This window comes from Suricata suricatta, chromosome 15, assembly GCF_006229205.1.
Source record: "Suricata suricatta isolate VVHF042 chromosome 15, meerkat_22Aug2017_6uvM2_HiC, whole genome shotgun sequence".
Taxonomy (NCBI): domain Eukaryota; kingdom Metazoa; phylum Chordata; class Mammalia; order Carnivora; family Herpestidae; genus Suricata; species Suricata suricatta.
Window position 1 is genome coordinate 4,875,584 of NC_043714.1, and position 23,724 is coordinate 4,899,307.

General features: G+C 43.6%; 1 protein-coding gene across 7 annotated transcripts in view; it reads right to left on the reverse strand.

The window, feature by feature from the left end:
• Positions 1 to 23,724, reverse strand: part of RB1CC1 (RB1 inducible coiled-coil 1) — a 90,421-nt gene that overhangs the window by 24,820 nt on the left and 41,877 nt on the right. For 5 of the 7 annotated variants that reach the window (XM_029923935.1, XM_029923933.1, XM_029923934.1 and 2 more), the window contains exons 9-15: positions 16,525 to 16,709; positions 16,173 to 16,359; positions 16,007 to 16,088; positions 15,674 to 15,735; positions 13,822 to 13,925; positions 13,289 to 13,415; positions 11,296 to 13,196 (exon numbers count right to left, since the gene is read on the reverse strand). In XM_029923935.1, coding sequence (XP_029779795.1) covers positions 11,296 to 13,196; positions 13,289 to 13,415; positions 13,822 to 13,925; positions 15,674 to 15,735; positions 16,007 to 16,088; positions 16,173 to 16,359; positions 16,525 to 16,709 — 2,648 coding nt within the window. Of the gene's footprint in view, positions 1 to 5,422; positions 5,738 to 6,331; positions 6,501 to 11,295; positions 13,197 to 13,288; positions 13,416 to 13,821; positions 13,926 to 15,673; positions 15,736 to 16,006; positions 16,089 to 16,172; positions 16,360 to 16,524; positions 16,710 to 23,724 lie in introns of those variants that run through there. The other 2 variants (XM_029923936.1, XM_029923937.1) reach the window with 2 other exon arrangements.

Consider the following 23,724-nt stretch of genomic DNA (forward strand, 5'->3'; position numbering starts at 1 on the left):
GGCTCAGGTCATGATCTCATGGTTTGTGGACTCGAGCCCTGCATCAGGCTCTGTGCTGACAGCTCAGAGCCTGGAGTCTGCTTTGCATTCTGTGTCTCCCTCTCTCTCTCTGCCCCTCCCCCACTTGTGCTGTTTCTTTCTCAGTAAGAAACATAAGAAAATTTTAAGTAAATAAAAAAAAAGAAATGGAAAAGCATTCCACGTTCATGGACTGAAGGACAAATATTGTCAAACTGTCTATATTACCCAAAGCAATCTATATACTTCATGCAATCCCTGTCATAATACCACCAGCATTCTTCACAGAGCTAGATCCAACAATCCTAAAATTTATATGGAACCACAAAAGACCCTAACTAGCCAAAGCAATCCTGAAAAAGAAAACAAAACCGGAGGCATCACAATTCTGGACTTCAAGCTGTATTACAAAGCTGTAGTCATCAAGACAATATGGTCCTGGCATATAAACAGACACATTAGACTAATGGAACAGAATAGAAAACCCAGGAATGGGCCCACAGCTATAAAGTTAACTAATCTTTAGACAAAGCAGGAAAGAATATCCAACGGAAAAAAAGTCTCCTCAAAAACTAGTACTGGGAAAACTGGATGGCAACACGCAGAAGGATGAAAGTGGACCATTTACTTACCCCACACACAAAAATCAATTCACAATGGATGAAAGACCTAAACGGGAGACAGGAAACCATCAAAATCTTAGAGGAGAACACAGGCAACAACCTCTTTGACCTTGGTCGGAGCAATTTTTTTACTAGACAAAAGCAAACATGAACTATTGGGACTTCATTAAGATAAAAAGCTTCTGCACAGTGAAGGAAACAACCAACAAAACTAAAAGGCAACTGTCAGAATAGTATATTTGCAAGTGACATATCTGATAAAGGGTTAGTATCCAAAATCTATAAAGAACTTATCAAACTCAACATCCAAAAACAAATAACCCAATTAAGAAATGAACAGAAGACATGAACACACACTTTGCCAAAGACATCCAGATGGCTAACAGACACATGAAGATGCTCAACATCAGTCATCATTAAGAGAAGTACAAATAAAACCACAATGATTTTGATACCACCTCACACCTCTCAGAATGGCTAAAATCAACAACACAAGAAACAATAGGTGTTGGCAAGGATGCAGACAAAAGGAACCCTCTCGTACTGCTGGTGGGAATGCAAACTGGTCCAGTCACTCTGAAGAGCAGGATGGAGGTTCCTCAAAAAACTGAAAATAGAACTACCCTACGATCTAGGAATTGTACTATTATTTACCCAAATGCAAAAATACAGATCTGAAAGGGAATATGACCCCAATATTTATAGCAGCATTATCAACAATAGCCAAACTATGGACAGAACCCTACTGTCCATTGACTGATGAATGAAAAAGATGTGTATATACACACACACACACACACACACACACACACACACACACACACTGGAATATAAATCATCAAAATAATAAAATCTTGCCATTTGCAATGATGTGCATGGAACCAAAATGTATTATGCTAAGTGAATTAAGTCAAAGACATATGAGTGATTTCACTCATATGTAGAATTGTAGAAACAAATGAACATATGGGAAAGCTCAGAGGAGAGAAGAGAAGAAAGGGAAACAAACCAGAAGAGACTCTAAACAAAAGAGAAAAAACTGAGGGCTGATGGAGGGAGGTGGGTGGGGGATGGGTTAGGTGGGTGATGGGTACTAAGGAGGGTTTTTGTGATAAGCACTGGGTGTTGCCTTGTGAGTGATGAGTCCCTGAATTCACTGTATTCTACTTCTGAAACCAATATTGCATTGTATATTAATTAAAATTAAAATAGGTAACAGCATCTGCAGTGAATATACACTAGACTGTTATGATGCTTGAAGAATCTCCTATCATTAAGTATATTAGATCTGTGGCTAGGAAACAATTATTGTTTATCCTGGGTTTCTTTAAACCTTTTATGTTAAAAGATAAGAGATTAAAATGATAAAACTGAAATGTGCCTCCTGTACTCAGTTCTATACCAACTCGCTGGAGTCACAGCCATGAACAGCATGAACAGTGTAGTTGGGAGGTTTGCCAACATACAGAAACACACCACACACACACACACACACACACACACACACACTGCACTCTGTGTACCTGGGTGTATGAGAAAGTCCTTTCCCTGTAACAATAACGTATACTACTACTTTTTCCCAGTTACACAGGAAAAATTATGCTTAATTTTGCATTTCCTTAATTCCATGTAGACTGAAAAGCTATTCACTATTAGTTGTTTATATTTCTTCGTTGATCTGTTTCTGTCCTCTGCCCATCTTTCCAAGAGCTTGCCTCAGAAGCTCCTTGCCACTGGGAGCTCTGGGACCACAGCGAACACCGAGATCTTGGTGGTGCTTCTCCCGTGCGGCCGGCCTCTCCACGCTGCTTCTGGCCCGTGTGCAACCAACCAAGTGGTAGAGAGCAAGGAGGCGTGGACTGTGTCCCCACCTCAGCATCATTTCCTCTCACAGGTTTCCTTTCTTTATAAAGTTTATTTTGTGAGGGAGGGAGGGAAGGGGAAGAGAGAGCGAGCGAGCTAGCGCAAGAGCAAGCAGGGGAGAGTCAGAGAGAGAATCCCAAGCAGGCTCTGTGCTGTCAGCTCAGAGCCCAACATGGCTGATCAATCTCACAAACCGTGAGATCCTGGCCGGTGAGATATTGAGAGTTGGGCGCTTTAACTGACTGAATCACCCAAGTGCCCTCATTTTTTCCCCAAGTGTTTCTTCTGTGTAACAGAGAAGCCTAGAACTACACTGTCCAGAAACCCTTCCCCGGAAGTTCTGAGTTTGCCAGTGGTAGCCGAGAGAGAGTCTGCCGTTCTCTGGAGGTGGCTATGACTAGGCACGCGGGTTTGTAAGATCCCTAGGGGGCCTCCACATGGAACACCCGCACTGGTGTCCCCCCAGACAACTGGCGCGTAAGTCTCCAAGTCACTGTAGACGAGCTATTTGTTGAGAGAGAGGGTAAGTACCTAGCATGCTCTGTGCTGTAAGTGCAGAGTCCATGTGGGGCTCAATCCTGGAGCCAAGATCAACGGTCGGCTGCTTAGTCGACTGAGCCGCCAGGTGATCCTGCAGCAATTTCCTGACTAGCCGCCCACTTTTGGTGCTTCCGAAGGCTTTGAGCCTACAGATTCCCAGGTCTTCCGTAGCACCTCCCTTGCCCCGTACCTTCCTAGGTCTCCCCACATTCACAGTTCTCATTCTAATGTTAAACCCTTTAATCCTGGAGTACTTAAAAGAGACTGTTTTCCAAACTCAGTCCTAACAGATATAAATATGGTCGGAGAGCGGGGGAGGGGGGACATAAAGACAGGGATCTGGAATGGATTCTCTGATCTGCTTCAACATAAAGGCAGTCGTGACCTCAGTGCCAGTGTAACACGGAACTCTGGGAGATCAGGGCCTCCTATCAGATGCCCACAGGTGTCTGGATCAGACAGTAAAGGCTCCGGAGAGGCCACAGTTGTCCCTCCCAAACCCCTTAGCCAGCAGCACCTCTTCCCGAGGTTAGGGTCACCTTGCCTGAGGGGCCCATCTCCACAAGCTGATCCTCTTTTCAACAAGTTCATCCTTCTCTACCAGCTCCCCTGCTAGTTACTTACTTCCAGACCCATCTCTCTTTTCCAATCTCAAGATCCCAGAGGAGCTGAAACCCTAACCAAGGAAGAATTGCAAAGTTTTCCATTTATTTTGGTAGCAATATAGGAAACACGTATGAGAATGCATCTGAATGGAGTTTGAACAGGAAAGGCAAACATAACTTAGGCCAAAATTATCTGTGTGGGCACCAATAATAAGAGACTCTGCATTCAATGTTAACAGTTTGCTAGAAGGCTTGCCTGAAACCTGGCCCTAACAGCCAACATTACAAGAAAATTTGATGATGTCAAGGTGAGCTATTCCAGACTCCAGGCAAGTAGACGCTGGGGGAGGCTGGATTCAGCTTTTCCCTGTTTGGGTAACTGAAGTGTTCCTGCGACACAGCCACACCCACACCCACTCACTGATGTGGCCTCGCTTCTCTCTTGCGAGGTGAGCAGCACAGATCAATACAGTCATTTACCAAAGTCTGCCGGCCAGTCCCTGTATCGACGACTCTCTGGAAGTGTGATCCACAGAACCTTGGGGTGACGAGAACACTTCCAAGGGATCAGAAAGATCATAACTATTTTTACAATACTACTAAAATGACAGGGCTCTTATACTTTGGTGACATCTGTAGATGGTAAGACTGGTGACACCTGAACATAAAGACAATCGTGCCAAACCGTACTTTGAGTCGTTGTTTCCTTTATGTCGAGGCATTCAAAGTGAAAAGGAAAAAGGCAGGTGTAATGTGGTAGAAGTGCTATGACGGCATCCTGGCCACGAGCGAGGCGGCCCGCGCACCCATGCGGCACTCCTGCCGCTTCCAGAGGTGCTCGCTGTGCCCGTCTCACGGCACAGTTCCCGTGTGACAGTTTGGCGGGATGCTGAATTGGCTGCTTTGTTCGTGCTATACTATTTCTATTTGAGAAATGACAATCTTTGGTTATTTAAATTTGAGTTGTTCAACAGACACTTTTTTCAAATTGACCAACAGGGGTGTGTTACTTCGATGAACTGACAGAATTTGATACCAATGGTAAAATGTGATTCTTTAAAAACAAATTAAAAGCTGGGGGAACCTGGCTGGCTCTGTCGGCAGAAGATATAACTCTTAATCTCGGGGTCATGATTCGAGCTCCATCTTGGACACAGAGATTACTTAAAAACAACAACAACAAAACCCCCAAATCTTAGAAAACCTACATCTGCCACTAGGAGTTTGAGAGCTTCCCAGTACCTAAGATTTTTTAATAAAATTGGCAGGTATATTAACATCTGATTTTTCTGTCAATATAATATGTCAGTATTTACAAGATCTGTCTAACTCAGTGAGCCAGTGTTTTTCAGATGACCAACTCATTGCATGAGTAAAATATCCACTCAAAGCACAAGACAGAGTTCAACAGATATTAGGATATAAGAGTAGAGAAACAATCCAATTGACAGTTCCATGTTCTACACTGAAACTAACGTTTAAGAAATTATCATTTGTTGGATTTTTGTGTAGTATCAAAGAAATGTCCACAAAGTATCTGAAAAAGCTATTGAAAGATTCCTCTTTTCCAGTTACATGTTAAGTGAAAGGCTGAATTTTTATCATCCATCAATCAGAAAACATTACAACAGACTGGACGCAGAGACAGGAGACTCAGGTAAGTCAACCGTGAAAGAGGTCTGCAAACATGTCACAACAATGGCATCTTCTCACTAATTCTCATTTTAGAAAATGGTTTTTAAAGAACAAAGGCCGTCTTTGAATGATGGTGATGATAAGCACAATGGAGGAGATTTATTATTTACACCTGGGAGGGTCCAGAGACTGCGCCTCTCACCAAAGCTCTAGGAAATTCAACTTCAAAGGGTCTGTTGTGGTACTCTGCCTGACGGACAAGGATGACAGAGGGAGATGAAATCACTGAAAATCCATGAATTCGATGGGAATGACAAGACTCCGCAGTGGTGGAGGCCACTTAGAGGCACCTAACCAGAGCCACGAGGTGGTGCTGTCACAGGCAGCAATGCCAGAGAGGCAATTGGAAGGTCTGACCCAGAAAAAAATCTTTGGTGCTGGCTGTCCACAGGGCTATAACAGAATGGGATGACAAAAAATTATTAAAGCATTTAAAAAAAAAAAAAACTGTTTTTAAAAAACTCAGTATCTACTGCTCAGATAGCTAATTTAAATAAAGAGAATCAGCACCCCTCACCCATCCCCAAGACCTGAGTCAGTCACCAAGTACCATGCCAAAACTTTATAATATGGTGTCTGTTATGGTCTTTGGCTCAGGGACCTGTGCCCACTTCTCAGGCTGAGTGTGTACTCTGGGCAAGTATCCAACTTTGGGGGAGTCATGAATACTGGCTCTGGAGGGGGCGCTAATGTCCCTGTGGTCCCCCAGGAGATTACGGAACCCAGGTGATAAATGGAGTTTGGACCCAGTGGGCCTATTACCAAAGGGAAGTGACACATCCTTACATCCAGAATTTATAATGGAACAGACATCAAAGCAACTGTTGGAGATTCCCTGTTGGTTCGCTCACTGATGCAATGGAGAACTATTATGGTAAAAAGCCAGGTAAAATCCCTAAAACTGTCTCTCACTTCACATGATATAGGGGAGATTCCTATCATAGTCTTATTTAAGTATGTGTCCTGTAGAAAACATAACAAAAACAATGGGTTTTCATAAATTTAATCAGATAGTGACTCCAAGAAAAGTTATTTCACATCTGCCCTCTTTGCTGTGGTAAATCAACAGGGCCGCTGCCACCAGACACGGGGCTGCTGACTGAGTGGCTTCTTCCCTCTCTTCGTGGCTCTGAGTATACACCAGGGCTGACCACTCCTGTCAAAAGACCACGAGTACACGTTTTAGCCAGATGATGTCATGCCTACTCAACTATGCCAAAAGCCACCACAGGCAACAAAACACACAGCGGAGTTGACAAAACCGAGCGGCAGGCTGGGTCCCCGCGGCCAGGGCAACAGCCCCTGGTATCAACCACGGGAGTCCGTTAGATTTCACCTACAGTGACAGCAACACTCCTCCAGTGTCCTATGGTCTCTGATTACACCAGTTCTCTAGTCCTCTGTTAAAGCCAGGCTGGTCTTCTCTCCATTCCTCACAATATCACACTAATCCGGGAGGTGGGGAAAAAGAGAACAAGAGAAAGATCACGCAGATACAACACGTCTACAACACACGTCTACAACACACCTACGGTGCTCAGCCCCTTGGGCTAAGTGAGCAGGAAGATGCAGGGAGCTGCGCTGGTGGGCGGGCGGTCAGGCCCACGGAACTCCCGCGGCTGGCTGGCGCGGTGACATCTCTAAGGGTCCCGTGGCCTGCGACACGCCACCACCGGGGCAGCATCTCTCGATTTTGGAGGCAGGATAATATGGTACCCTCAGGTAGGCCACTGATTCGGTTACGGAACAGCCTACAAGGCTCCCTGTTCTGCAGAAGGCCCAGAGCGACAGGCAGGCTGCTCTGCCCCTGGAGCGCTATTTCCTGAAAGCTGCTTGAAGTGTCTGTAGCAGAAACGGATACCGGACAGAGCGTGTGGCAAGTCCCAGAGGAGAGTCACAGTGGAGACCCGGAGAATTCTGCAGCGCACAATCATTTTCCTGTTGTAAAGTAACCATGGCTTTCTACGCTGGGTCTCCCAACTTTGAGTGGCTGACCGTGGTCCCCCGAGTTACTGTGTGACCTGAGCTGCCAGCCATAAAGGGAATCCTGTCTGAGCCATCGAAGCATAAGGCTGGGTATACACAGCAATCCTCTGTCACAAGATGGGTGTGGCCTACACAGACCCAATGCAGTTTGGCACAAGAGGCTCAGACTCCCACGGTGCTTTCTCCTGCGCAATGCCTCCTTCCTCCTCATCACCACTCTGCCTTCACGATGAGCGGGAGAACCTGGCAGGCCTGGCTTCTTCATCATGATTCTGCTAAATACACCGACAAGACTCAAACGTGCAGTTGAGGTACAGAGCCCCACTGAGGAGTGGCTCTCAAGAAGAGGGGTGAAGGAGAAGTTTTCCGTGGCAGGACGGCAAGCGGTATGCCTGAAGTCACTCAGGAGAAATGGTCAGGGGTCTAGATTTACAGTGATTCATGGAGAAACTAGGCTGAAATCTGGTGGGAAGGTTTCTGGAAAAGAAATGTGGGCCAAAATCTTAAATGTGCAGGACATGTGAGCACTAGGACATGTGAAGTTCTACACTCATTAGGTCCCACTGTGAGCAGCTCTTGGTCTCGGATGAGCACAGTGAACGTTCGGTATCGATGAGTCCTATTCAGAAGGTTCCCGGACACCTCCCCACAGAGGCAGGAAGTGGGGTTAACCATGGGCTCGGCAGTAGGGACATCTGGGAAGCGGCAGTGCGCCTCCGCCGCAGCAGGGCTAATCTGGGAGAGCAGCTGGCTTCCTGGGGGCAGGCTGGTGACCCTGACGGCTCCTGTCATAGAAAGGATGGCGATCTCTCTTCACAAGAACCGTGTGTTATTCTCCAAACAGAATTACCTCTCCTGCCACAATATTCCTGAACATGCCCACCATTCCTGAACATACAAAAAGACTTACTCACCGCCATCATATTCTACTAGAATTGCTTCTGAACAAGGAGTTTCGTTTTACAGTGAAACCTGTGTAGCCATGGCCGACAGCCCACAACGGTCACGTATCTCACCGCATGTGCCGCCCCTTAGAGCAGCTCGTCTGAGACCCCTGCGGACCACTGAAGTGAAAACTCAGCACCAGAAGGGAGACATTCTGAATGGCTGGGGTGATGCGTGAAGCACACCCAAGTCAGATACCGCTCTGTGAAATGACTTCTCCCACAGTTAGAAGACACATGTTGAAGAAACAGGGGTGAAAACTAGAATAACTACCCTATTATTTCTCTGAGCCAATAGCTCCCCCCAAAGAATTCCTGTACCAAGAGACAGAATCAGGGTCCCGCTGAACTGGAGGCTTAAACTACCACATGGACACCCAGGGCTCATCACAGCACGGAATCAACACACAAAGAAAAAAGCCTCGTTGTGTATGGATATGACTGAACTTCTCAGTGGAAGACACTTGCTCCTACGCTATGAGGGTGAGGAATGTGCCTGAAAGTCAGAAGCTTCTCCAGGGTGTCTGCTGGCACTGCTGTGTCCACTGATACACAGACAAATGAGAAACCACATCAACGGTATTACAGGTGCAATTGTTAATGGCCTCTCCGGCCAAGAAGTAAAACCAGCCAGGCTGAAGGAAACTGTTAATACCTACCAGTTGCAGGACAAGTTACAAAAGTAAAGGCTATGCCGTAATTAAACCTCAACATATTGATCAATTTTTTATCTTTATCCCCTTTTCTCATTATTTTAGTATGTAGTCAGTGCTGTCACAATTGTAGTTAACCCTGTATTTCAGAGAGATTGTGTCTGTGCTGACAGGGACACGCACAGAGCTCTAGGAGGGCTGTAATGACAGAACTCGAGTCTCGCCTATTGAAGAGGGTGAGGATATCTGAAGTGATAGGAGGGACGTAAGCTCAATCACATCCAACAGAAACATGACACTTTGAGTGTCTATTTGGAGTGCACGATGGGTAGAGAGAGGAAGGCCCCTGAGTTGGAAATGGGGTGTATACACACAGAGCTGCACTGTCACCACCCTACCGCGGCTCTCACTCCTCTTCTAGAATCTCATCTGTACCGCACTGCAGGGACACCGTGTTTCCCAGAATCCCCTTCTACCTGCAAGTTTGCCAAGGAAAAGAATTTAGAAAAAAAACTTCAAATAAACCAAAAGAAGGATATTAATGAATTAAAAAAGGAAGAAGTCCTTGAAAACACTTGCAATTTGCAAAAAATCTTCCTCTGGAAATCCACGATGCTAATCCATTTTATTTTTTTCCTATTTTTAAAAAAGTTTACTTATATTGAGAGAGAGCGCACGCGCACCAGACGTGGAAAGAAGAAAAGCGGCCGAGGCTTACAGTCCAGGGGCGGGGTGCCCAGGATGGAACTCCGTGGGAGCCTTGTGGGGGCCTCCTGGCATGTGACGGGGAGCTACCCAGACTGAGCCCCGCTGCTGAGCCCGGAGGAGATGCCTGGTTGCTACGGCAGCTGTCCGGTGGGCCCTGAGCCACGATCAGCTTTGGGGGGCACATCAACAGCTGTTTTCCTGATACTTCACCCAGAGCTTTCCTGGTTTTGGGGGGGTCAATCCCTTGACCTGAGCTCCCCCGCTTTGTAAACATTCGTGCAGGCCCTAATTCCTAGATGAAACCCTCCAATGCCCCCAGAATACATAGGGTTTCTGTTTTCCAAACAGAAGGATCAAGACATGAATACTACACAGCAGAAAGTCAACCACAAGAGACTCCAAAAGTGACTAGGCAAGAAACAGGTTTAAATTTATCAGGTATACGAACCTATAAATCCATCCACTTGGAAGAATTAATGATGGAGCTAATTGGTGATGCTCCAGAAATTCATTATTAGGCCATAAAACCCCTCAATGGAATTTAAACAGCAGAAATAACTGAGGACTATTTTCTCTGATCAAAATGTGGGAAACAGACAGTAACAGTATTAAAATTGCAACAAACACTCACCCCAAAACAAAAAACAACCCCACAAACAACTCACAGGTGTATAAAACCTGGAATTTAAAAACAGTATCTTTTGAACCAGAGGGAGTAAGTGAACTTTAACATCAAGAAAATAACAATTTAGTCCCGATTTAGAATTTAGCCTTTACTAAGCACTACTCAGAGGAAGGTATTATCTTTCATACATACACAATTTTTAAAAGTTGTTTATTTATTTTGAGAGCATGAATGCGCAGAGGGAGGGGCACGGAGAGAGGTCAGAGAGTCTCGGGCAAGACCCACACTGCCAGTGCAGAGCCTGACTCAGGGCTCGATCCCACGAACTGGGGCTCTGGCCCACAAACCATGAGATCACGACCTGAGCCGAAATCAGGAGTCAGGACGCTTAACCGACTGAGCAACCCAGGCACCCCAACCTACACAATTTGAAACAAATGGAAAGAAATAATTTTCAACCGGAAGAAATTAGAGAAAAGGTTCAAAAAAACCAAAATGAATTTAATGAGTTTTCAAAAAGGAAGAAGTCCTTGAGAACACTTGAAATTTGCCCCCCCAAAAAAATCATTCCCTAGAAATCCAAGACGCTAAGAGTTTATTTATTTTTAGAGAAGAGTGCACACCACACATGTGCTCACGGGGGCGGGGGGAAGGGGCGGGGCACAGAGAGCAAGTGAGGGAGCGAGTGTCCCAAGCAGGCTCCGCACTGCGAGCCTGCACGGGGCTCGATCTCACAAACCGTAGTAGGATCATGACCTGAGCTGAAACCAAGAGTGAGATGCTTAAAACTGACTGATCCACCCAGGGACCCCATCAAGATGCTAATCCTTTTTAAAAAGCCACTGATGGACTTGTGTAGTGTTAGTTTTTAATTGTTTCTATGAAACAGAGTAAGAAGGTTTTTACTTTTAAAAATATCTCAAGTTACCATATTTACCGAAGATAAGTAAGCACATCAAGGTACAGTGATTACGCACACAAAATTTGAATTACCAAGGTTTTACTTTTATATTTATAGCCTAAAGTAATTCTTACCTTTTTGCTATTTGGTTCTCAAGATGTTTAACTTTTTCTAATAACTCTTTCTCAACAGCATCTCTCTCCAATTTAAACTCTGTTAGGGCAGTCTGAATAGCTGCTTCTTTTTCACAAGTAAGTCTCTGAATTAACTGTTCTCTGTCTTGTTCCTGGCTCACGACAAGTTTCTCTTTGTCTTTCTCAAGTTTCTGGATAAGAGCTTCATATTTCTCTTCCTGTTGGGTGAGTTTTTCATCTTTTTGCTTTTCAAGAGCACTCAAGTCCGCATCCAATTTGCTCTGTAGTCCAGCCATCTCTTCTTTCAGGCGTTTCTCTATTTCAAATGCTTGGTGGTGCAGTGATGTGACCTTGTTTAATTCAGCTTTGAGCAGGTCAGACTCCTCTTCGTGTCTGCTAATTAACTCGGAGATGCACTGGTCTTTTTCGATGGTCATCAGAGTCCTCAGCTCCGCCAGGCCCACCTGGTAGCTTTCGTTATTGTCCTGAATCTTCTGGTTTAGTTTACTGATCTCTGTTCTCAAGTACTCTGTCTCGTGTTCAAGAAGAGATTTTAAGGTCTCCTTCTGCTGAGCTCTGCTTTCTTCCAGCAAAATTTTTATTTCATCAGTTTCTGCTTCCTTCAGTGCAAGTTCAACCTCTAACTTACATCTCATGTCCGACAGATCCGAGACTTTGAGCTTTAATTCCTGGAGCTGCTGCTCTTTTTCCTGGATCGCTGCGGCATGCGACTCCTGCATCTGATCGATTCTCTGCTGATTCTCCTGTTTTAATCTCTCCAGGGACACTCTGTGGTCTGTCCTGGCTTTCTCAAACTCCTGCGAGTGCCGGACGTGCAGCGTGTCCTCCAGCTCCCGCAGGCGGCTCTGCTCCAGGCCCTGCAGCTCCGTGCGCAGCAGCTGCAGCCGCTCGTCGCTCTGCACGTGCAGCCTCCTCAGGTCCTCCAGCGCCACCGCCCGCGACTGCTTCAGCTCGCTGATCTCGCAGTTCTGCGTGCGCATGAGGCTTTCCATCTCTAACAACTTCTGGTCCTTTTCATTCTGCAGGCAGATGACAGCTTCCTTTTCATGTTGAACCAAAGCAAACTCATTGTCTTTATTTTGTAAAACCTCCTCAAGGCGGGCCAAGTCTCCTTTCAGCTTCTTGATCTTGTTTTCGTTTTCTTCGCTCTCCTGTCTTAGTGCCCCAAGCTTGTCCTCGTATTCGCTCTGTAGAGACTGCAGTTCCTTTTCGTGTTTTTCGCTTAGTGTGATTTCCAGAGAATACTTTACCTTTTCAATAACGCTTCTTATTTCTAAGGCTGCACACTTTAAAGAATTTGAGAAGTCACACTGTTCTTTCTGTACAAATGTTCTGAAGTGGCAAAGGTCTTCCTTGATGGTCTGGATACTGAAATGCGAGTCTTGGGCAACGACTCGGCATTTTTCCAACTGGACGTTCAGGGAGGCGTGGCCCCCTGAATCCTCTTTCCCACAGACGTTCGTGTCCTGCATCCGTCTACTGTCTATTGCATTGATCACTGATGAATAAAGCGATTCCACCATCATTTCCGGACTCTGTGGATCACTTATAGGATTAGGAGATGATAAATTTTCTTCTATTACAAACTCATTGACAGCAGACATAAAATCGGATTCGGGACTTTCTGCTAAGGAATCTAAGTCCAATGAAACTTGATGAATAGTCTGTTCTATGTTTGGATGAGGGATAGTCTCAAAATCAAATGTGTGTGCGTCAATGCTATCTGGAGATAATTCTTCTAAGGGACACACCGCAGGGCACAAGGGGTCCTGGACAGCGAGGGGAGGAGGAGTCCTCGGTGAGGTAGTAGTTGCAATTCCTGGTGCGCTCTCTGTCCTCGGAGAGGAAGCCGACGGTGGGGACACCTGACTCGTGGACGCCTGGGAAAGAGAGGGACAGCCTTACAAAAGAGCCACCACAACACAAACACGTAACACCAACGAAGCAAACCACTTGTAAACACTTAATTTGCCTTTTGTTCACTCAGTAGATCGGTAATGGTCTGTGACATTTCATCCAAACTTTGTGCTGCTTTTACAAAATTGTGTAGAGCAAGTACGTGCTGGTGTAGAGGTTCAAAGTCACAAAGTAAGGGGACCCTGAAACAGAATGCAATTACATTAGCGCTCTGACTAGGCAATGACAGACTGTGTCAAAAATAACTAGTGTTAACATCCTCTTTCAGTCAATACCAGCAAAGGCTTTAGAGGCCTGAGGCATAATCGTCCAAGTGACGAATGAGAAAGCCGCCGCTGCGCACAAAAGTCCGAAGATTTACTAGATAAAAATTAACTGCATTGAAGGCATTAATTCCCTTCCGCTTTATCTTCATTTTTGGGTCACTTGCATATTCCCTAGAAATCTCCTGACGCCGCACAGGAAAACCAGTCTGTCATATTTCTATACTGTGGCATCTCCTAAGACCACTGGTGCTACTTCCCACAGCTCCAATAAGGAAAGCATCTTAAGGTGACAACTAAAGTTAAAAATACTCATGACATTTACCTGAGGAATGGCTGGACTTCTGAAGGACAAAATGATTGCAGAAACTGTAAATCTTTTAATGAAATATCTGGGAGTTCACAGTCAAACTTTCGAGGCTTCTGTGTCTACACAGAACAAGAAAACACAAATGATCAAAACACATCCAGGACAAATTCATCAGTGCTTTTTTACTGTAACTAATTCCACTATAACAAAGAAGCAAAAGTGCTACAACATCACCCACTGACATTTAAGGAATAGAAAAAAGCAAAATAAAAACGAAGGACTATTCGATGACGATACGGCCCACGATTTCCCGGCGCCGGGAATAACTGGGAACCAGGAGCTGTTAGTGACGACCCGTCTGGACTCGTCCTTTCTCTCCCCTCAGCTTTGTCAACACTTATGGGACCCATTTGCCTCACAGCACACAGGCTACTTCTCAGCTTCTCCCGGACTTCTAGCCTGACCAGGAAGAGTTCTCCAGCCCCAGCCCTGTTCCTATTCCTATCACTTACTGGCGCGCCTTGTTTCGATATTGGAAAAAGCTTCTCCCAGGTAACACTGCCTTCCTTGCCTTTCACTTGACTTTTTTTCCATTACACTTTCAAAAATACAAGCTCTTCGTCAATTTCAGCCTCTTTAAAAACAGATTGTATTTATAATATCATTTCTTCATAATATTTATTTACTTATGATATTTATTTACTTTGAGAGAGACAGACACAGTGTGAGTGGAGAGGGGCAGAGAGAGGAGACAGAGAATCCCAAGTCGGCTCAGCACTGGCAGGGTGGGGCCGGATGTGGAGCTGGAACTCAGGTAACTGTGACATCATGCCCTGAACGGACACCAGGAGTGGGACACTTAGCTGACTGGCCACCCAGGCGCCCCAAGAAATACAACTGTTAGAGTAACTCCAATTGCTGGACTCATTACCTACACAGATTTACAAACGTCAAGACGGTCTTCATTAAACAGTGGTCCTGCAGAAACAAGTGTGGGAAACCCCAGCACATCACTCATTCTGAGACAGATATTCAAAACTGCAGAGTTAATGCCTTCAGAACTCCTGCTGTACAGAAACATGTTTAATAGCTAAGCACTGCATCTGGAAACCAACAAAAAACCTTCAGCATTTCCCAAACTTTTTTGGCCAGAGGAGTCATTTTTTCCTTAAAAATAACATGAATGATCTCCAGTAATCCTGGTTTAAAACCATGGACATATTTTGCAAGGTTTCCTGAGGACCACCTGAGGAGCTCCCCTATCCTGACTGTAAACGAATGAATAATGGAGTGGTGGGGGTGGTACAGAGGATATAAAGGGGAGAGGACAGAAGGGAAAGAAGGGGTCTAGAGGGGAGAGAGAAAGAGGAGGGCGAAGGACAAGGACCAGATAAAAAGAAACTCTATTCCTATCAATCAACAGCTTAGCAGTAGAGTATGGCTTATCCTCCTGTGTTATGAAAACTCTTAATTGAAAACTATGAATATATCTTACAGTTAAATGACAACTGGCTTTTAAAACCAAAAATATTGTTATGTTGATAAAAAATATTTCTACATGTTTCTGAAAATCTCCTTCTGAAATAAAGGTTTGAACACATACAAAATTTAGTCATGGTTAGAAAAGACACACACAAGGGGCACCTGGGTGCCTCAGTCGGTTACACGTCCGACTTCAGCTCAGGTCATGATCTCACAGTCCATGGGTTCGAGCCCCGCATTGGGCTCTGTGCCCTGCTTCGGATTCTGTGTCTCCCACTCTGCCCCTCCCCCGCTCACACGCATGCTCGTGCTCGCTCGCTCTCTCCCCCCTCACAAAAATAAGTAAACATTAAGAAATAAATTAAAAAAAAAAGAAAACACATACACAAAAGGACGGGGGCCAGGAGTCCAATCCCTTAAACAGACGGTTTCTCAAAAAGGACTTCCCTGTGTAAAGAAATGAACAATATGGTTATTTTATAACTCTATTTCGGGGGGGGGGGGATCTCCGGTTTTTAAAAAACAAATAGACAATTCCTCATATTTGAATTTTAACAATGGATTCAAGTCTACAGATGTTAAGAGCAATGTTCTCCAGATTTCAATAATTAATGCTACTAATAATAGCACATACATGCTACATAATAATAAATTCATATCTACAAAACAGAAACAGCATTTTTCATTAAAAATAAAGGTATTACTGAAGAATACTTACTAAATAATTTCCCAAAGGATTCCCTTTTTGACTTTTCAGCTTCATATAATCGCTTTCCATCTTTGACTAAAGCACCAGCCCACTAAGAGGAGGAAAGCTCAGGTTAGTATCAGGCACCAACTCAGTAAGGCTCAGACACAATGAAAACAGAATTCAGCTTGCATACCTCCCTGTAGTGTTTTATGAACATTTTTCTCCTTACAACCTCAACCACAGCTAGGCAGTACATCTGAGGGACTGTACTAAGAGCTTCAACAATTTTGACTCTTTCTAACAGTTCTATTACGAGGCGGAGCAAAGCTTGCAATTTCTCTCCATCTTGATCAGCATGAAGCATTACAAAGCAACACCACCTATAGAATGAAATTGAGACACACAAACTCTATAAAAATGATCTAATCCCAAGTTAATCAACCACATATTTCAAAATAATGATAAGAGACAATTACTCCATTACTTGGTAGAAATTTAAGAATCACCACTCAGCGCCTTAAATCAGGTGTAACAGAACCACTCACTTCAGCCTGACGTGCAGGTTGTTTGCCAGCTCCTGTTTGGCAGTGGTGCACTTCTGTTTGATGTCCAATAGTTTTCTATGATTTTGCAACATAATCATCAGCTGATTTGCATGACTCAGGCACAAATCAGGTAATACAGATGCATCTTTCAAGTTTTCAGCTCTCATCTGATTAGCTAAAAATCCCTTTGAGAGAAAATATTGAAAAGGACATTAACTTTCTTTCATGAAAGATATCAACATTCATTTAAGAGGAAAATCTTTGTTAAACTTGATCTGTTCTATTTTTAATCCATGATTTTTTTTTTAAGTTCATTTATTCTGGAGGGGGAAGGAGAGAGAACGCACCCACACAGGAGGGACAAAGAGAGAGAGAGGAAACCTCAAGCAGGCTCTGAGCTGACAGCAGGGGCTCACAGATGTGAGATCATGACTTGAGCCGAAATCAACAGTTGGACGCATAACCAACTCAGCCACCTGGGAACCTTTAAACAAGATTTTAAAATGTACTTCCCTCTCTCCTGAATGTAGGTGTGTTCATAAAAAGAGGCTGTTTTTAAAGAATCTCTGCTTAACTAATTCTACTGCACTTTCACGCGAGGGGATTAAAAAAGGAAGAAGGAAAAAGAAAGTCACTGGGAAGAGTAGTTTTCTCTGTGTTTCATGTCTTCTGAAACTTCAAGAAAATATTTGAATTTAAATGATATGCCTTAAAAATAAAGTCAAAATGGTTTAATACCTGAAAATAAGACAATTTCACAGTAATTTTATATCTTACTTCTGTTAGAGTCACCTTAAGGTGGCGACCGAGCGGCCATTTCTCTGGGAGAACACGTGCACAGACGACCTCCCGGTGCTTCACCTGCAGACCTGGGATGTCCTGCCCCATTTGGAAACAGCCAATCATGAAGCTCCAGTTTTCCCCCACCCCAACGAGACAGGCAACCTATCCTGTCCTGCCGTGACCCTAAAATGCCCTTACTTGGTAATCAGCCCCCCAAGACCAAACCTGAAACTCCTCACCCTTAAACCCCCCCCCCCCACTGCCTATCAGGCATGACCTCCCCAACTCCCCACTCCCCGGGCCATGGGACCTCGCCCGGTAATCGCAGATCCCAATAAAGGCTTTCTTGGCTCCATAACGTAGTCTTTTTCCTCCCATCTCTGCCTCCATCTATTAAATCTTACAACTTCCCTTTCAATATGCTGTATGCTCAACTGTGGCTATATCTTTCCTAAATTTAAAATTAACTTGCTGTTTTCATCAACTGTGTTAATTAAAATCTTAGTAAGTTTTCAATTACTTTGTACTGAACCTAAGTAAAATACATCATCAATCCACCAAACAAAATTCTAGCCCATCAATAAACAATTTCCTGACACCGGGAGCACATACATGCAATGGTGTCAAAAGAAAAAATGTAAATCTGTTTTCAACAAAATAAATTTGTTAAACGATCCTTAGTAGAACATTTAGACAAAACAGAAAAATCCTTCATGAGGTACAAGTTTCTTAAAATAAGTCATAGGAATGAAGAGTCCAGCATAGGGAACAGAGGCAACAATGCAGTCATAAGGCCGTATGACGACAGATGGTGGATCACGGTGAACACTAAGCAATGTATGCAACTGTCCAGTCACTACGCAGTGGCCCTAAAACTAACAGAACGTTGTAGGTCAACTATGCTTTAATAAAAACAGGTGAATAAAAACACAGAAGAATCTCTGATGTCCTTGAGTATTAATTTCTATGTGTAAATAAGGACTGATAGCTACATGATGCATATATATGTTTAAAAGAAAATTCATAGCTGACTGAGCGCAACTAAGAGGCAGAACTTAAACCTTATCATACTTCTGAACTTCACTAGATTATCTAATAAGAATTAAATAATCATGACAGTATTCTAAAGAAATGTTAACTACTTGCTGGTTTACTACAGTGCTTACAACTGCCTTCAAGATGTATTCTGTAAACTTTTGGTTAAAAAGAAGACAGACAGAGTGTGAACTGGGAAGGGGCCGAGAGACAGGGAGACAGTCCCGAGCAGGCCCCCTGCTGTCAGCATGTACAGCAAGACGCGGGGCTCAAAGTCACTAAATCGCGGGATCATGGCCTGACCAAAGTCAAGTCAGAGGCTTAACCGAACTGAGCCACCAGGGCACTGCCCTCGCTGTTTTCTCAGTGTGCGGGTCATCCTGAAGGCTACGACCGCGGCTGCAGGAGTCACGCACGTGCACAGACGGTCAGGGCTCCAGTGCTCACCCAGCCTCGCACAGACCAGGCAGGAGGGTCTAACCGTCACCAGCAGCGTGGTTTTGAAACATCCCTCTCGTAAAGCTTCCTGAACTGGCCTTATTCTTTCTTTTCCGTTCTCTTTAAGAGGGGTTGTTTAGAAGACATAATTGCTATGAAGACAGAGTGAACTGTACAATATTGTGTTTATGCAAGATTTAAAATCAACTCCTCAAATCAATTAATCTGAATTCATCTACTTTCACCAACCACATTCTTGAGAAAATACTGATAAGCAAAAAAAATATCTGCGATGGAGAAAACAATACTAGCTGTCACAAAACTGACAGATGAGACAAGTGTAAATGAAGTGTGAGACAGTCCAGACCAGACAGGCTGAAGAGAGTTCTAACATTCCACAAACTTGAGGCTCTGCTACCCCAAATTCTCGTTCTGGAAGTACTGACTGTGGCAAATCCCTGTGAATAGGGCAGTGAGGAAGACAGACTACAGTCCTGCGGACTCGGACCTTATATTCTTAGAGAAGAAAGGGCTTTTTAAAAAACACACACAATCACTTAATATAATCATGACACAGGCTAAGAACAAGAAGCGAAGAGAAAACAAATCGGACCACGCCTGCAAACGCAGAGACGGCTTGGCTGTGGAAGGGGTGTCGCAGCGGGAACGGCCTCTGCCTCTGCGGACCCGTGGCGGTCACACAGTCACACACACGAATAAACAGGGGTGGCGGCTGCTCCACGGGCACGCACCACCTTCCGCAACGGGGTGCCCCAGCTCTCAGGAGCACACGGAGAGTTACCTTACTAGAGCCCATCTCTCTCCGAGCCATTCACTCAGGAAAGCTGGGCTGACGTCCGTCTATCTTAGGGCCTCGAGGTACATCTGTTTTACGGTTTCATTTTGAATACGTAACACACTTATGTTAAAAGAATGTAGGAACATCAAAATATTTCAAGAAGGAATAATTAAATGAGAATTTAATTGCCTCTCAATGTCAAAAGGACTATAATGCTTCAGGTATCAAAACCAAAAAAAAAACATTTTTTAAAAATTGGGAGTTTTGGGGCGCCTGGGTGGCTCAGTCGGTTAAGCCTCCGACTTCGGCTCAGGTCAGATCTCACGTTCGTGGGTTCGAGGCCAGCGTCAGGCTCTGTGCTAACAGCTAGCTCAGAGCCTGGAGCCTGCTTCCAGTTCTGTGTCTCCTTCTCTCTCTGCCCCTCGCCCTCTCATGCTCTCTCTCTGTATTAAAAATAAATAAAACATTAAAAAAAATTTAAAAAAAAATTGGGAGTTTTATCGCTAGTTAGGATAAAATGTTCTAAAAGCTAAATTCTATGAGCTATTACAGCTTAAAATTCTAGCAAACACTGCAGATGAATTAGGGGAAGGAGATGGTTGGACAGGGTGCTTCTAGGAACACGAGACACCAAAACTTAGTTTTCAAATTTTCACAGGATCAACACAGGACATGTCTACTAAATTTTATTTCAGGTTGGGTTCCAGAAAGTTTAAGGGTCAGGCCTGGAAAGCAAACAAAACCAATCAAATCTAAAGGAAATCTTTTTTCCATTAAAAAAAATTTTTTTTTAATGTTTATTTATTTTTGAGAGAGTGAGAGAGGAGGGGGACAGAAGATTCAAAATGGGCACTGTGCTAACAGCAGAACTCTCGAGGTGAGATCATGACCTGAGCCAAACTGAGCTACCCAGGCGCCCCAAAAATGTGGAGATTTTAAAGGAATGATGAGTTCATAAAATTAAATACAAAAAATGACTAATACATCTGACTACAGCAGAATTTAAATTTTCTGTGTGACAATTTTTGGGAAATACAGGCAGAGCATGAGTGGCGGAAGGGGAGAGAGCAAGGGAGCTGAAGTCACTTATCAGACTGACCCACCCAGGCGCTATGTAAGAATCTTTATAAACCCAGTATCAACAAAGAAAGGACAGTATTTATTTTATTACTATAGACAGGGGATTATCCTGCATATATAATAAATTCTTACAGAAAAACATTAGGACAAAAAATTGGCAAACGAACAAACAGAGGAAACAGACAGGAAACGCCGATATAAGGGAAACTGGTCTCACTAATGACTGGGAGTGTTGATGGATTTCTCCTTTGTGGAGGGTGTAACATTACTAACTAATACTGAAAATGCACAAACACCCCAGTCCAACAATTCCACTACTGGAGACTGCTCCTAAAGAAATCCTAGAACATGCGTGTTAAGAGAAAGTAGTACTAGGATATTAAGACAGTGTCTGTAACCAGAAAACCTGGGAAGAGCCTGATTAATCAAGAGAAGTCTGGTTAAATAAACTGGTTCATTCTGTCAGAGGTTAAAATAAAAAAGAATGACATCTGAGAAACAGCAAAACTTCAGGAACTCGGAGCTGTCTGAAGTTGAGGATAGGCAGTGACTTAACGGCCATGCAGACCATCCTTCCTGCGGCACTAGTGACTAGAGACGTGCGAAAGCGGTGACAATGCAAACCCAGAGAGGCCAGTTAGGCAATGAGCAATGCTTTGCCCTAGACCCAAGTGTTGCTTGCTGGAGAGGAGTCCAAGACTAAGAATAGCAAGATGACCAATCCTTCTGACATTCTTAAGGAGCTACGAAATAAGAAAATTAGATCAGTGCCAGCCAAAGAAAGGGATGATGGAACATACTTTGCCCTAGGACCCCAAGAGCTATATCACCAGGAATACAGATGCTACAAAAGTAGACTGGCCATCCCAAGAACTGGAAGACCAACTTCTATACCCTGAATCGCTGAGACTGGTTTAGGACGATCTAAGACTGTTACTGCCCTTCCAACACACGCACAAATTCTAGAAGAAGTATTATTTTAAGCTTCATACTCCTTGGCTTTTCTGATCAAAAATAATTAGGCACATGAAGAGGCAAGACCACATTAATGAAAACTATGAGAAACAACAAAAATATCCACAGATGCATAGGCACAGGTATGGCGCTTATTTCTTATTTTTATTTTTTTTAATGTTTTATTTATTTTTGATATATTTTTGATACAGGGAGAGACAGAGCATGAGAGAGGGAGGGGCAGAGAGAGAAGGAGACACAGAACTGGAAGCAGGCTCCAGGCTCTGAGCTAGCTGTCAGCACAGAGCCTGGTATGGGGCTTGAACCCACGAATGTGAGATCTGACCTGAGCCGAAGTCGGACGCTCAACCGACTAAGACTCCCAGGTGCCCCACAGGTATGGAGTTTAAATATAGACTTTTAAATTACTATATGGTTAATTTCACCAAAGAGATGATGGATGAGACTGGGGATCCTGGCAGATAATTTGAAACTATATAAACCAAAGAACCAAACTGAAATTGTAGAGCTAAAAAATAAACAAAAACTAAAAATCAATAAATGGATATAACAACAGGTATTCAGTGGGAAAAGAAATTTACCTGAACTGTTAGATCAAAAGGAAACATCTGGAATAAAGCACACATAGATATAACAAATGGGAAATACAAGAAATAAGAATAAATGCAAAGAGAGATGAAAGGTCTAATTCGTGTGTAACTGGAACCAATGAAGGAAAAGGCGAAGAGGAAAGCAAAGGGCGAATTTTGAAGAGAAACTGACCGGGAATTTTAGCAAAATACATGTCATTAAGCCACAGCTCCCAATGGTACTACCATAAGCCCAAAGCTGGAGAAATACAAAGAAAATCACAATTGTCGCATTATAGTAAACCTGTTAACAACCAAAACAAAGGTGCTGTGCGGAAAAGTAGATTGCTGACAGCTTAGACTCTATATCAAGAGAAAACATCTTTCAAAAATAAAGGTGATTTAAAGAGATTTTCAAATGATAAAAGCTAAATTTGCTGCTATAGGTATTCTAATGCATATTAAACTTACAAGCAAACTTAAAAGGGAAAAAGCTAATACGGAAGATGGAATACTAAATATTTAAAACCAAAACCTTTTAAATAATGAAAATAAACCAAAGGGCAAAAGCATAAAGATATATATTTAAAAGAAAATAGACGAAAAACTGGAAATGGTAGATTTAAAAACCAAAATGGGAGGCATCACAATCCCAGACTTTAGCCTCTACTACAAAGCTGTCATCATCAAGACAGTATGGTATTGGCACAAAAACAGACACATAGACCAATGGAATCGAATAGAGAACCCAGAACTGGACCCACAAATGTACGGTCAATTAATCTTTGACAGAGCAGGAAAGCGTATCCGATGGAAAAAAGACTGCCTCTTTAGCAGGTGGTGCTGGGAGAACTGGACAGCAACATGCAGAAGAATGAACCTAGATCACTTTCTTCCACCATACAGAAAAATCAACTCAAACTGGCTGAAGGACCTGAAAATGTGAGACAGGAAACCATCAAAACCCTCAAGGAGAAAGGAGGAAACAACCTCCTTGACCTCAACCGCAACAATTTCCTACTCGACACATCCCCAAAGGCAAGGGAAATGAAAGCAAAACTGAACTCTTGGGACTTCATCAAGATAAAAAGCTTCTGCACTGCAAAGGAAACAATCAAGAAAACTAATAGGCAACCAACAGAATGGAAAAATTAGTTGCAAATGACATATCAGATAAAGGGCTAGTATCCAAAATCTACAAGGAACACACCATACTCCACAACCAAAAAACAACCCAGTAAAGATATGGGCGGAAGACATGAACAGACACTTCTCCAAAGAGGACATCCAGATGGCCTACAGACACATGAAATGATGCTCAACATCACTCATCATCAGGGAAACACAAATCAAAACCACACTGAGATGCCACCTCATGCCAGTCAGAGTGGCTACAATGAACAAATCAAGAGACTATGGATGCTGGTGAGGGTGTGGAGAGACGGGCAGCCTCCTACACTGCTGGTGGGAATGTAAACTGGTGCAGCCACTCTGGAAAACAGTGTGGAGGTTCATCAAAAA